The sequence below is a fragment of the Zalophus californianus genome, chromosome 2, assembly GCF_009762305.2.
Source record: "Zalophus californianus isolate mZalCal1 chromosome 2, mZalCal1.pri.v2, whole genome shotgun sequence".
In the NCBI taxonomy this organism is placed as follows: Eukaryota; Metazoa; Chordata; class Mammalia; order Carnivora; family Otariidae; genus Zalophus; species Zalophus californianus.
The window spans coordinates 92,323,071-92,338,573 of record NC_045596.1 but is presented as its reverse complement, the minus strand read 5'-3'; the positions used below and the strand labels follow the sequence as shown (position 1 = coordinate 92,338,573).

Genomic DNA, 15,503 nt, shown 5'->3' with positions numbered 1-15,503 from the left:
AATAATGTTTAGCTTATGTTAATGAAAACACAGATTGCATAATCTTTGTGTATAATATAGAAGGAAATATATTGATGAATATTAGAAGTCAGACTTTGGTCATATTCATATATGCTGTCAAACACTTGCTGTAATAAGTCCAATTTGATATTTGAGGCCATAGTGTTGTCAGTTTTCTCTGTGTGGTAGTTCAAGCCTGGTGATAAGAACTCTAAAAACAACCGGAACCACTATGCTGTTAAAGTGAAGGTTTGTGGGTGTTCGCAGCCGCCGCCGCGCCGCCGTCGCTCGCCAACGCCAGCGCCGCCTCTAGCTCGCCGAGCTCCAGCCCAAGGAGAAGGGGGGTAAGTAAGGGAGTTTCTGTACCATGGCTCGTACAAAGCAGACTGCCCGCAAATCGACCGGTGGTAAAGCACCGAGGAAGCAACTGGCTACAAAAGCCGCTCGCAAGAGTGCGCCCTCTACTGGAGGGGTGAAGAAACCTCATCGTTACAGGCCTGGTACTGTGGCACTCCGTGAAATTAGACGTTATCAGAAGTCCACCGAACTTCTGATCCGCAAACTTCCTTTCCAGCGTCTGGTGCGAGAAATTGCTCAGGACTTCAAAACAGATCTGCGCTTCCAGAGCGCGGCTATTGGTGCTTTGCAGGAGGCAAGCGAGGCCTATCTGGTGGGCCTCTTTGAAGACACCAACCTGTGTGCTATCCATGCCAAACGTGTCACAATTATGCCAAAAGACATCCAGCTAGCGCGCCGCATACGTGGAGAACGTGCTTAAGAATCCACTATGATGGAAAACATTTCATTCTTTAAAAAAAAAAAAATTTCTCTTCTTCCTGTTATTGGTAGTTCTGAACGTTAGATATTTTTTTTCCATGGGGTCAAAAGGTACCTAAGTATATGATTGCAAGTGGAAAAATAGGGGACAGAAATCAGGTATTGGCAGGTTTTCCATTGTCATTTGTGTGTGAATTTTTAATATAAATGCGGGGACATAAAGCATTAATGCAAGTCAAAATGTTTCAGTGAACACGTTTCAGCAGTTCAACTTTATAACAATTATAAATAAACCTGTTAAATTTTTCTGGACAATGCCAGCATTTGGATTTTTTTAAAACAAGTAAATTTCTTATTGACGGCAACTAAATGGTGTTTGTAGCATTTTTATCATACAGTAGATCCATCCATTCGCTGTACTTTTCTGAGTTGTCCTACATGCAAGTACATGTTTTTAATGTTGTCTGTCTTCTGTGCTGTTCCTGTAAGTTTGCTATTAAAATACATTAAACTAAAAAAAAAAAAAAGTGAAGGTTTGTGGAAAAAAAAGCAAATTTGCTTTTTATTTGTGTGTCATACTACTTTTCTTTTAGCAACAAGTTCCAAGGTAAACTTCCAGAATCAGTTTATCCCTGAAGAGATTTTAAATATGGTCTGTATTGCATTAGTTTAAATATGCTAGTTAATAAGTAATAATATCATTATGGTCTCCCAAAGAATCTGCCCTTATGATGCTTATGCCATTGGGTCAATAAACTTAGGTTGATACTCAGGTTGACACCCTAATTTTGGGCATTGAGCTCATAATGAACTTTAAAAAAATCATTGAGATATAATTCACATATCATAAAACTCACTCCATGAAAATGTACAATACAATAGTTTTTAGCATGGTCACCATTAGATTGTTCTAATTCCAGAACATCTTCATCACCTCTAAAAGAAACTCTGTATCCATCAGTGGTCACTCCCAGTTCTCTCCTCCCCTCCGCTCCTGGCAAATGCTAATTCCCTTTCTGTCTCTGGACATTTCATATAAATGTTATCATGCAATAACATGCGGTCTTCTGTGTTTGGCTTCTTTCACTTAAGCATGATATTTTTGAGGTTCATTCGTGTTGTAGCATTTATTAGTACTTCATTCCTTTTTGTGGTAAATAATATTCTATTGTATGGATATACATTTTGTTTAGCCATTCATCAGCTGATGGACATTTGGGTTGTTTCCACTTTTTGTTTATAGTAATACTGCTGTGAATATGTACAATTTTTTTTGTGGTTATGTGTTTTCATTTCTCGTGCGTTTATATGTAGAAGGGGAACTACTGGGTCATATGGAAATTCTAAGTTTAACTTTTTGAGGAACTACTAAACTGTTTTCCAAAACAGCTGCATGATTTTACATTCCCATCAACAATGTACGATGGTTCCAATTTCTCTGCATCCTTGCCAACATGTGTTATCGTCATCCTTGTGGATGAACTAGGATCTTGTGGTTTTCATTTTTATTTCCTAATGACTAATGACGTTGAGTATCATTTCAGAACTTATTGTCTGTCCATTTGTATATTTGCTTTGGAGAAATGTCATAATGAAAAATTTTAAAACTTTCTCATGTCACCCATTAATCCAAGACATTAATAGGTATGGGTATAAAAGTTTTAAAGACATTTTATATACGAAAACTTAATTTATAAATTACTCTTTGTTAGTTGCATCTGCTTCTCTAGGACCAGTCTTGAGTAGGTAATATATAGAAATTAGCCATGTTAAAGCATGTTTGGAGTGCTGCTTATCCAATTTTGTACTTCCCAGACACCTAAATATCCAGGGGCAGGGACCACTTAATTCAAGAATCTGTAACAATACCTGATAGGGTCCTTAAGATGTGGAACTGATGAAGAAAACAAAAGAGGTTAGTTGAAAATGAATATTGTTTAATGAGAACTATATTTAGTTTTCCATATTGTTAAGTGAAATTATATGCAACTAGTAATACTATACAGTTGGAATATTGATATTACTAATTTTATTTATTTTGATTCGTTTGTTATTCACTATTTTTCCATGTTTTTAGAAAAATTTAAAAATGTATATTTTTGTGATTATAAATTAAATACACATTTATGGTAGAAACTTTGAAAAGCATAAAATACAAAAGAGAAAAGAAAAACAACCAGTATTAACATGTTGGTGTGAATCCTTTTTAGAGGTTATATGCATGCATTTAAAAATTGTTTGCTTGTTTTTTTAAACTGGTTAATGCATACGCATAGAACAAAATAAAAAAGTTCAATAGGGTGCACAGTGAAATGTTAAGTCTCTACCCTGTGTTCCAGTTTTTCTACCCAGAAGCAACCTCTATTATCAGTATTTGGTATAATCTTCCAGAGATATTACACACATATACGTAATACATACACACATAAGTGTTCTAAATTCCCCCTCTCTAAGGTATTGGGGAAAGTTATAAATCATGGATAGTTTAAGACAATGGTTTCTTTTCTGGTCCAATATAGTTTCTTTTACTTTTTGCTTGTTGCATTTCTATTGATCTTACTCTTTGCCTATTATTTTGCAGGATTATCACTTTGTGTATGTTCCAAATTCACTGTAAGTATTGAATTTTTATAAATGGTATTCCTAAGAAAGTTTACTCCTACAGTATGCTCTGTAAAAGCACCAGAAATTCCTCTGCCACCATTTTGCTGATGTCACTCTCCCACCTAATAGTATTCTAACTTTATCATATTCAACCACAGAATTGGATTTATAATCTATTTCTGTCTCTTGCTGTTGCTATTAAAACTTTCACATTTATTTCTGATTTCTTCAGCTAGATTATAAACTCTGTAATAGTAAGTAGTAGGCCTTATAATTTGTATTTCTTATAGCATGCAATGTCTGTATTGCTTTGCCGATTGTAGGTGTTTAGTGTTTGTGGATTGAGTGATTCAAAAGAAAAAGCACACCTCCAAAACCTTGGCAAAACAAAACAAAACAAAACAAAACAAAACAAAACAAAACAGAACAAAAATCTCAGCACAGAACAAATGCCAACTAGAGTTACAAACTGATTCCAAAGAGTTCTCTTTTCTATGCAAATGTCTGGATACATACAGGTAAGAAATTTTCACTTTGACCATTGTTTTGAGAAAATGTTGAAAGAAGTAATAAAACCTTTTTAAAATCTCTATTTAGATTTGATTTTTACCTTTGCAGTGTTTAAGTTCTATATAATTTTACATGAAAGGAAATGAGGAAAGCAGCGGTAGGGCTTGGTGGATAGACAATTAAGTGTCCATAGATAAGCAAATCACTTGTGAACTGGACCAAATTATTTGGCTTCAGCTGCTATGCCTAACTCCCAGGCAATTCAGAGTATGGAAAAGCCAGGTTGAGCAGGTCTGCAAGGCACTTTGAGTATCACAGAGGAAATAATTAAGATTAAAGAAATAAGAATTTCACGTGCTATTTATTTGATCAGTTAGATTAAAATAGGCATTATTGCTGACTTGAGGGTAAAAACAGACTGCTCCAGCAGATGACCCAAGAGGGCTTCAAAAGGAACTTCTTTTGGCCTTGGTTTGGAATTATTCCTTTCCTTCCTGGCATTCTGTTATGGTAGGAGTGAATAAGCAGCAGAAATAGGGAAGTTTATAAAACATGTTTTCAGGGGTTCTAGAATTTAAACTGATCCTGGGCATGCCAACATTTGGAGAAATAACTATAAAAATTAGGTTCGAAGTGATTGGCAGTAATCGGTTCTCAGTTCAAATAGTTTTCAGTGTTACGACTGACCTTTCCATGACATTAAGTTCATCTTCTCAGCAACCAATTATGCCATCACCTTTGGGGCACTTTGGGCCCCCATAGACCCATGCAGTGTAAAGAAAACAGCTCAGCATCTGGCCCTTATTATCCTTTTTGTCATCCAGGCATCACCAAGTGTTCCCATCTGTGTTTAAGCCTGACCACTCATGCAATTTTTATAGTAGCAAGTGAAAATAGTTTGGAAATTTCCATCTTGAAGGCCAACACCTCATGGAAAACTTTGAGAAGCATTTTATTTATTAATAGAAACTCAGTATATTAACATTCTTAGTATGTATTTTTGTAGCTTTTCTATTTCATTAGATAGATTATCCTTTTAAAAACCACTTTTCTGCCAGGCAGGGAACAGGTAGAAAGTAGAGAAATTTAATGCACTGAATGCATAAATTAGCATATATTAAAAACAATAACTTTTTATTATTAGTGTACATGTACTGCATTAGTGTATTATTAGTGTGCATGTGGTGTAGAAGATAAATTAAACAAAAAATATTAAATAAAAACATGCCCACCACTCGGAGATCACTGCTATTAACACCTAACTATACTCCTAGAAAATGTTTATAAAAAATAATATAATAAACATTCATAATAAATATATATAAATTTGATATATAAATATAACCAAATTAATTTAACATTTAACCCAACTCAAGATATTTTTTAAACCTTATCTGAAAATGTTTTACCTCTTTGAGAGTTAGATCAAATTGGCATTTACAAATAGAAAAGACAAGACACTGCTTCCTAGAGGGCAGGAGTTAAGAATACATAGTAAGTGCAGGTCTTTTTCTCTGTCATGTAACCTGTTCAGTGTACAGATAGTCTTCATAATCACCATTGGATAATTAGAGTAGCTGACCTTCAAAATATGATAGAGTATACTGGAGATAATTAGACAGAAATGTTTTCAAATTCTCGTAAGCCAGAAGTCTCTTAATAAGAAGAAAACAGGTGTTACTGTCAGCAGCAGTTATCAAATCTTGTAAAGCCTTACACTCCAGAGAGTACCCAGTACCGGTTATTTCCTCCTGAGAGTGCCTCTCAGTGAGATGCAGATATCTTGAGGATGCCCCATGGCTAGGCAGGAGTGCACATGGGATTGCCAGGCCCACCGGACCTCTCCCTACCTGCTTCCTCTCCGGGGTCCTGTGAGGCCACAGAGCTACAATGATATCAACCCTGGGAAGCTGACCTAAAAGACTTTTTAAAATATTTTGGGGCCTCTGAACTCTCTTACGGGTAGACTGTCTCTGAGACTAAGGCTGTTCTTGGAGCATTGGGGGCGGGGGCGGGAAGGAGATGGTGTTCCCGTACAATGTTGTCCTGAGCAGAGAATACTCAACAATGGTGAGGTCTTCAGGCCCTCTAAGCCAACAGACTCTGTCACTCTTCTGGCCCGCCCACTTCCAGGGTGTTCTGGAGGCACACCCCATACCTACTAGGAACCTCTAGAAGTATGGGAGTATATATCCTACCCAAAGACTCTCTTGGGTGTGAGCTAATTGCTTTTGTATTACAACAAGTAGATTCCTATTATTTCTCACCCCAGTCCCCAGGGGAAAATTATTAAACATTGATCAGATGCCATATGGAAAATTACAGATCAATGATTTTACAAAGGAGAATGAGTTAAAGTGAATTTTATATTGCTGCTATAAAATAATCTATAAAAAGGAGAGTAAAAAAAGCAGAAGTCATTAGAAACTCATGTTGTCCGATAACACAAATTATATTTATTGTAAAGGGGATAATATGTAGTTACTGACATGACTAAGAGTTCACTTGGAATTTGTTAAATTACTTTTTAAAAAATAAACTTTTATTATTATTATTTTGTTGTTGTTAAAGGCTTTATTTATTTGACTGAGAGAGAGAAAGCACAGAGGGAGAGGGAGAAGCAGACTTCATGCTGAGCAGGGAGCCCGATGCAGGGCCAGGACCCTGTGATTATGACCTGAACCGAAGGCAGACACTTAACTCACTGAGCCACCCAGGTGCCCCTAAACTTTTAATTTTAGAAGTTTTAGATTTATGGAAAAGTTGCAAAAATTATACATAGGGATCTTCTATATCCAGCATGTTTCTCCTATTGTTAACATCTTACATTAATATTTATACTTACAGTATATTACTTTTGGCACAACTATTGAACCAGTATTGATACACTATTATTAATTAAGTCCATATTTTATTCAAAATTCCTTAGTTTTCCCTAATGTCTTTCTTCTGTTCCAGAATCCTTTCCAGGATACCACATTACATTTAATCATCATGTGTCCTTAGTCTCCACTTGTCTGGGACAGTGTTTCAGACTTTCCTTGTTTTTGATGACCTTGACAGTTTTGAGGAGTACTAGTCAGATATTTTGTAGGATGATCCTCAGTTTGGGTTTGTCAGATGTTATTCTCACAGGCAGCCCTGAGTTACAGTTTCTTGAGAGGAAGACCACAAATGTAAACTGACATTCTCATCATATCCTATCAAGGGCATATGCTGTCAACATGACTTATCACTGATGGCATTAAGCTTGATGACCTGGTTGAGGTAGTGTTTTCAGGCTTCTTCAATATAAAGTTACTCCCCCTACTCTCTTCCATACTGTACTCTTTAGAAAATAAAAATTCATATTTAAGGTGTGGGGAGTCATGCTCCACTTTCTTGAAGGGGCATTATCCTCATAAATTATTTGGAATTTTTGCTCTACAGGAGATTTGTCTATTCTTTCCCATTAATTTATTGATGTAATCATTTATTTATATCAGGATGAACTCATGTAGATATGTATTTTATACTTTGGGTTATAATCCAATACTACTTTATGTATTTTCTTGCTCAAATTGTTCCAGCTTTGGTTATTGGGAACCTTTTCAATTGGCTCTTATATCATGTGTGTATGTGTGTGTGATTTTAGGCCTTCCTTTCTTTCTGGCACTACAAGATAGCCCAAGCTCATCTTGTATATTCCCTGCCCAGCTCTAGAATTGGCCATTTTTCCAGGGACCTTGGGTTCCTTTTATTGGATAATACTATTAGACAGAAAGGTCTGGTGCTGGTGTGCTGGGTGCTGGTGTGCTGGTTACTACTGGGTTGTGTTATTTGTAAGGGATCTCCACTTGGAAATACATGATTGTGTATTGTAGGGAGAAAGACTATCTACCCTCCTAGGTTTGATTAGCTGGGTCTGTGAAATAAACTGACAATAGGCAGATCAACGGGAGAAAAGGTACACAAATTTATTGTTACTATATGCACAGAAGTATCACAGGAAAAAAAAGTAAATACTTCCCCAGATCAGTGAGATTTGAGAACTTATATACTATCTTGATAGAGGAAGGGGAGTGGGATGTAGGGATTTAGAAGGCAGTACATGATCTTTAGGGGAGATGAATGGACTCTTTGAAGAATAGGTAGGAGGGAGGTATGATGGTTTATGACAAAGTTTGTTTGGGTATGATGTCGACTTCTAGTCTCCTCTCTTGTGATAAGAGTTAATGTTCCCAGGTTGATGAGACTCCCAGGCAGGTTACAACAATCAAGTTCCTTTTGGAGGATCTGTCTTTAGGCGGGGAAGGGGAGCTCAGAAAAAGCCTTTCCCTGCGTTTGTTATTTTTCAAGTGTCTTCAGTTCAAAATAATCAATGTACCGAAGTGGCATATTTTGGGGTGGCATGTCATGAACTCCTTCAATACAAGTGCCTTATATACATATACACATATCTATACTTATTTCCATATTTTTTTAAATCTGTATCTATATTAAACTGAACATGAGTTCATACTGATGTCCCTTGTTCTGTATTTAAAGGAAAAAATTGGCAACAGATGGTGTCTCACAGCAGGTTTTATTTCAGTCTTGCTCTGATTGTATGTGCCAAATCTACTCAAAAAATCATTGTCCATTCCCTGGGCCTCCTCTGAAGATCAGATTGCATTGAAAAGCATGCTTCTGCTAGGAAGAAAGAGCTTCATCGGACTGGAAGTACAGTAGACGTTAGGGGAAAGAGAAGAGGCAGGCAGGTGGTGCAACAGTCTTGTTCTTTGACTAGATGCCAATGGAGATATGAAATATCAAATATGGATATACTTTGAGGCATCAGCGTTGTTATTTCTCCTGGTATGAACATTTCTGACAGTCATTGATGAGGAGAAGTGACTCACCTGGTCGAGGTAGTTTTAGTAGCAGTTTGTCTTACTTGACTTGGCAGAGATGAAGCAGGAGCACCTAGCACTAGTAAATGGTATCAGTAAGGTGCCTGTAATTTAAAACAAGTAGGAAAGCTCAGGGCTTTTTACTTTCTGCATTGCAAAAATAATGTCTTCTTTGTTAGCCTAGGGCCTTTGCAAGCCAAGTTAGTGGAAAAAAAACCTATGCCATCAAACTTGGGTGTCAGTGATATGGGGAGGGAAGAACAAGCATAGTATATTTCCATTACAGCAGGAGGTGATTGTGATGATCAGGTAGCCAGGCATGGAGCTCTCAGGAAATGTTTCTTACAACTTGAAAAAGGGAGAAACACCCGAGGAGAACTGTATTTGGCCAACATCAACTCTATCTGAGCATCTTATAAAAATATCTGAAAGCATAAATTGACAGTTAAGGAAAATGTGGGAGAACCAGTTTTGAAATGCATTAGGAGATGGCACTAAAGATATGCCATAGCTTATTATAAAACATTCATATCTGTAAACATCTGATTTGAGAAACTTCCACTTTTCAGGTAGAGAGGATTGTTTGAAAGGAAAGGAAATAAGAAAGAGGAACCTAGGATGGAATGATGTAATTGAAGACTTGCTAAAACAAAGATCAGTTAAGATCATACTATGCTTTTAGCATGTTTTCACAGACTAAAAAGACAAGACTATTAGCATATTAATATTCTTGTAAGCACTACAAATTAATAATGTTTACTAGCTTATACTATCTAGCTGTACACAGAATGTATCCATGTGTATTAGTAAGGACAGGATTTTTTCTGTGAGAGTACTAATATACAATTACATTTATCTTGGTGAAACATTTTTAATGGGTATTGAAAAATGACATAACAGACCAACAGATTAGTCTGAAATTTCACCTCGAAATCAAAGCAAGATAATGTTTGTGATTCTATAAACATAGCTTAATACTCTTGGCCTAATGCAATTAGAACAGAAAGCATTTTTGGAGTTGATGTCGTTTTGTGAATTGTTCAAGTCCACAGCAGAATTGTTCATGCATTGGTGAATGTAATTGTGCACCTAAGTTTACTAAGGCAAAGGAGCAACAGAAAATGCAGGGTATTGTAGTAAGTAGATGTTTAAAGAAAACATAGTATCTCATTAAAGAAGGTGTGGTTGCACAGAGCACACTTCATTTCTATTCACCTCAACACTTTAGGGTCTTCCTTCTTTTTTTTTTTTTTTTAGAAACAGATTTTTTTAAAAAGATTTTATTTATTTATTTGAGAGAGAGAGAATGAGAGATAGAGAGCATGAGAGGGAAGAGGGTCAGAGGGAGAAACAGACTCCCTGCTGAGCAGGGAGCCCGATGTGGGACTCGATCCCAGGACTCCGGGATCATGACCTGAGCCAAAGGCAGTTGGCTAACCATCTGAGCCACCCAGGTGCCCCTTCTTTTTATGATCATTTTGATTCATGAAGCACTAATAGTTGACACTAATAGGAGAACTCAAAAAAGATTTCAATCATGAGGAATTGGGATCATAGCATAGAATTTCCTTGTATTTATCAATCTTTTGCCAACAATAAAATAGATCAGGCCTTTTATGGCTTTCAATGTATGAGCTTTCCATGGATAGTGAAGAATGTCCTTGCTTACATGTGACTGTTTATATTTAATAATAATGACCAGTATTTATTGAAAGTTTGCTATGTGTAAGGCACGACAAAAAGATATGCAATAATTTATTTAATCATAACAGTTCCCCCATTTTACAGATGAGGATCTTGGAGTTTAAAGAGATATGTGGGTATGACTTATACAAACTGTACAGTCCGTCAATAGCAGAACCAAGTCTTGAATTCAGGTCTGACATAAAGAGATCTTTTTATCTGAAAGTTGGTTTGCATGTTGTTCTAATATTTTCTTATAACCAAAGGGGGAAATCATGCCTAAACACTGCTATAGTTTTAATATGTAACTGACTTACAGCCACTGTCTTGCTTGATCTTGCCACCTCCTAAGATTCCAGGGATAAAAATAGCAGCTAAAATTATACTTAGGGGCCCCCAAAATATTCCGGGCCAAGACTGGAGAAAGCTCTTTTCAAGTGCCTACTCAATTACCAATTCCAGTTGCTGAGAACTTTTATGCTAAAATTAAATAGGAAAGTCATGATTAGGGCCAAAATCCAAGTCATAACAAATCAGTCACAATAGTGTGTTGGGGTTGGGGAAGATACGGGGTTTCTTTACAAATGAGTTCTGCTTTGCTGTTGAAAATTTTATTTTAAATATGTTCCAAAAATTTGAGAATTAGAACTGCTTTGGAACTTAGGAAAGAGACCAGAAAGCACAAAGCAGACTTACCTATGTCTAGGCTTGACCATACCCATAGTTCAAATCCTTTGGCTCTGAAGAGAGGATCTGAGCTGCCCAAAACAGCACTCACTATTGACCCTTTTGATCTCACCTTGCCCTCCATGATACCTGAGTCACTTCCAAAAGCCCCACTCTTTAGAGTACAATATGAAGGTGACTAATTTAAATCAGAAACTCACTGGTCAAAATGGATTTTAAAAAAATAGGGGTAGCAAAGACGGTTTGTCCTGATGTCTTGTGAGGCCCTATCTGAGCTTATAGTTCATCTAAGCAGTTTACATATACAAAATCTCATGGATTTCCTACTCCTAGTTGTAAGTAATGGGCTTTTCTGTCAATCATTTTTTCACCTGTTCCTAGTAGCTTCAAGCCTTTGCTGACTCCTGGGCATAATGTTTAGTCAACTAAAACTTTATCATAATTGAAGAACTGACTCTCACAGTAGAAGCAGGCAACACAAAGACTAAAGGCTCTACCTCTATTTTTTTTAAAACCCATTTTGACCAATGAGTTTCTGATTTAAATTAGTCACCTTCATATTGTACTCTAAAGAGTGGGGCTTTTGGAAGTGACTCAGGTATCATGGAGGGCAAGGTGAGAACAAAAGTGTTGATAGTGGGTGCTGTTTTGGGCAGCTCAGATCCTCTTTTCAGAGCCAAAGGATTTACTCTGTTAACTGCTGGAAGTGCTGCCAGATGACAAGCCCCAGCTGTCAGCTCTCTCTGGGGGGCGGGGGGGGGCTGCTTTTGGCCGAAGAGCTCCCCTGTCCCAACACAGGTCAATGCTTAAGGGCTGTTTCTGTTTGAGGGCACCCCATAGAGTCGCTGAGGCCTTGCTGTGACTGTATTGCATACCTCCCTTTGTCTAATCCTGTTTCTTTTACCTCCTTCACAGTTGCTGATCTCAGAGCACTCCCTAATAAACTTCCTGCATGCTAATTTCTTCTGAGTCTGTTTCCCAGGGAACTGGACCTACAGCAAAATCAATTAGAGCAGCTCTGCTTTTATCGTTTATAAATATTGACTATCCATGTAAGATTTCACTTAGGGCAAACCAAACTAAAAATCTTTGAAAGCCACTGATCTAATGTTTAAACAAATGCTTCACCTTATATGAAAAATCATCCTTATAGTTTTGTGCAAGACCAATTTATTTACGTTAATCCTTCCAAACCAACAACTAAGCAGTGTTTTCTCCTTTTGTAATTGTTTCTTCTTAGCCTTTATTTGTATGTTTCATTTACATACATACTCATGTGCTTAAAGCTGAAAATACATTAAATAATGAAAAAAATATTTTTCATATTACATATGTAAAACGAAGAAACTATACAACAGAAGCAATTGTAGCAGACCAGAGAAGGGCATTCAGTAGATGGCATATACACTCAAATAGTGATAGAATTTTTTACATGTCCTGTCCCCTACCCTCAAAAAATAACTCTTAAGATTTTGACCTAAAACAGCTGTGGTATAAATAAGGGTATTGTATATAGAATTTTCATTCTTCTGTTAAAAAAAAAAAACTCACATTAAAAAATATACCATCGACTAGCCTCTTGTAATAAAGGAGTAAACCAATAACAAAAAAGGACTGTGGTCTTATGATAAAATTCATTGTATTCTGTGGTGCATTGGAGAGCTATCAGGGAAATTTCCAACTAATTAAGTTGTTGAAAGGCTAAATGACTTTAACTGCTGAAAAGATAACTCAAATTTAATAAGCATGTGTATGATTAAGTTCTGGATCTTAGCAGGTCCCAGCAGAGCTCATTCAATAATTCTAACTTACACAATTGTCAAGGCAACAAAGGAGAAATACAGTTTGGATGCAGAGGTTGATCCTGAGCTGGGTTTTCCTCCTTCTCTATCGCCTGGAAAGTCATACACACATCAGGCCTTAGCTTTCTGTTGCAGCATTAGGGATGATTCACTCTCAGGTATGGTGTTGCTTTGGCAATTTCCAAACTTGGTGTGGCAGCAATTAACTGATATATAGAACATGATATAGAGAGTCAGGAGAGAGGCTCAGGATGCAGGGTTGTGAAAGAGTATTATTTACTGGAAAAAAATAACGAAGTAGTTTATATACATGTTATTTAACATATATGATCTGGGTGACTAGAACATTCTAGTGGTGGATTTATTCTGTAGCCTGAAACACCCAAGCTTAGATACTTGAGAATTCCTGATCACAACTTCTGAGTTTTTTAAAAAAATTAAAATTGAGTAGATAAAAGTCTATTGAAAAATACTGGAAAAATATGAAATTTAGGTAGCATCAATGACCACATGTGTTCTAAAATATCCTTTCTGGACAAATAGTGATTTCATCAAGTACAACACTGAAAATACATACAGTCTCCTAAAAATATGCAAGTGTATGGTAGTAACACTGTATATGCAAATAATAGCAATATTCTTCCATCAAAAGTGAATCAACTTTATAAATGATAACGTATACATCAATTCACTTTCTTTATGCATTATAAGCATACTTTTGGAGTGAAAGAACTCTAAAATACAACCAATGCTAAGTCTTTGTTAATGCACTATAGGGAGTACATGAATAAATGAAGTTGATTTATTAATTTGCTAAATATTTTGAGTATATATTATGTGCCAGGCATTGTGTTAGACAATGCAGTGTATGAACCAGGTAGATATGTTCTCTGCCTTTGTGACGCCTGTTGTCTAAGGGAAGAGGCTGACAGGGCTGCCTGTGTGGCTCTGGTAGGTTGGGCGGTGGACCCTTGGTTTCAGCTAGGGTAGTGATCTTGGGTTGGAGGGATCCAGCCCTGCCTCGGGCTTGTGTTCAGCACGGAGCCTGCCTGGGATTCTGTCTCTCCCTCTCCTCTTACTCCTCCCCACTTGAGTGGGTGCTTGTGTGCTCTCTCTCTCTCAAATAAATGAATAAATCTTTTTTTTTTTTTAAAGGAAGAAGCTGACAAATAAGCTATTGCAATATAGCATGACAAGTACTGATAGGGGAAGTGCAGAGTTCTCTGAAAGCACATAAAATATCAAAACTGGATTTAATAGAGAAATTTTCCTGGGGGACTAAAGGTCTTAAAGCTGTGGATGTGTTGGTCGGTTTGGTGGGAAGGGGCTAAAGAGAGAAGCTGAAGCATGTACAGAGTTCTCAAAGTGAGTAAGCATGTCTCTCACAAGGAACTGAAAAAACAAATTGAGTAAAGCTGAATGTTGGAAAGGGACAGCAGTAGTACAAACAGATGAGGTGCACAAGAACCAGTTCTTGAGGGGCCTTGTAAAACAGAGTAAGGAGTAAGCACTTTATCACAATGGCAACAGGAAGCCATTGAAAAGATTTAGGCCCAAGAGATCAGAGTTATGATTTAGAAAGATTACTCTGACTGTAGAGGGAAAAATGAAGACAGGGGAGACAAATTAGGATTCCGTGATAGCAATCTAGGGAGATGATGGTGGTTTGAACTAAGTTAGTGATACTGGGAATCAAGAGAAGTGTAAAGATTAAAGACATTTTTTAGGAAGTTAGATAGACAGAACTCAGTGACTGGTTATAAGTGGGCAGTGTAGGAGACAACTGTCATTTGCTGAGATTGGAAACATCGAAAGAAAAAAAAGGTTTGGGAGAAGGATGCTGAGTTCTTTTTTATTTCGGATATACTGAACCTGAGGTACTAAGGGATAAGCAAGTACAAATGTTGGGCAAGCAACTGAATGTATGGATTTTATAATCTGTACAGTGCTCTGAACTGAAGATACCGATTGCAGAGTTGTTACTATGAAATGGCAACGGAAACTATGGGAGTGGACACATTGTGTCCAAGGCAATGTGCAGGGTGGTGAGAGAGTAGGCTGTGTTCTCCTTATATTCTCCTTGGCCAAGCCTATTACTAGAAGTATCAACAGGTATGAAAGTCTTATTGTTTTCTCTTCTTTGACCTTTTGAAGCCATGAATTGACAATAAAAACATTTAAAATAACCTGAAATCAGTAAACATTTGTAAAATAACGGTTAAATATAATCTACAAACCATACAAGCAGCCCTTAATTGCTCAGGATCTAGCTTTGACTATTTTGAGCTTTCTACTTTACAACAAATCTTCACTTATGCTATAATTTGCCTTCCATCAGTTCTGTAATTGTTTATTTTCTGATCATCTGGATGAATGGATATGCAGCTCAGTGACAGCCCAGAGAGATTTTCTCTGATCAAAACATGTGATTACATAGAGATGTGTTGGTTAGATGACAACCATAATTCAAAATTGCCACATGGAAAAGATCCAAATACAGTTTTGGATGGGTTGATGGGGATTTGCCTCAATATGCTTCCTTTTCGATCTATAGAAGTCAAAATGGGGA

General features: G+C 36.9%; 1 protein-coding gene across 1 annotated transcript; it reads left to right on the top strand.

Moving 5' to 3' along the window:
• The first annotated feature begins 263 nt into the window (after positions 1 to 263).
• On the top strand, positions 264 to 1,142 carry LOC118356770 (histone H3.3A). Its single transcript, XM_035726399.1, has one exon. It carries the CDS (start codon positions 368 to 370, stop codon positions 776 to 778), a length of 411 nt encoding a protein of 136 aa, XP_035582292.1. The 5' UTR covers positions 264 to 367; the 3' UTR covers positions 779 to 1,142.
• Positions 1,143 to 15,503: the final 14,361 nt, after the last annotated feature.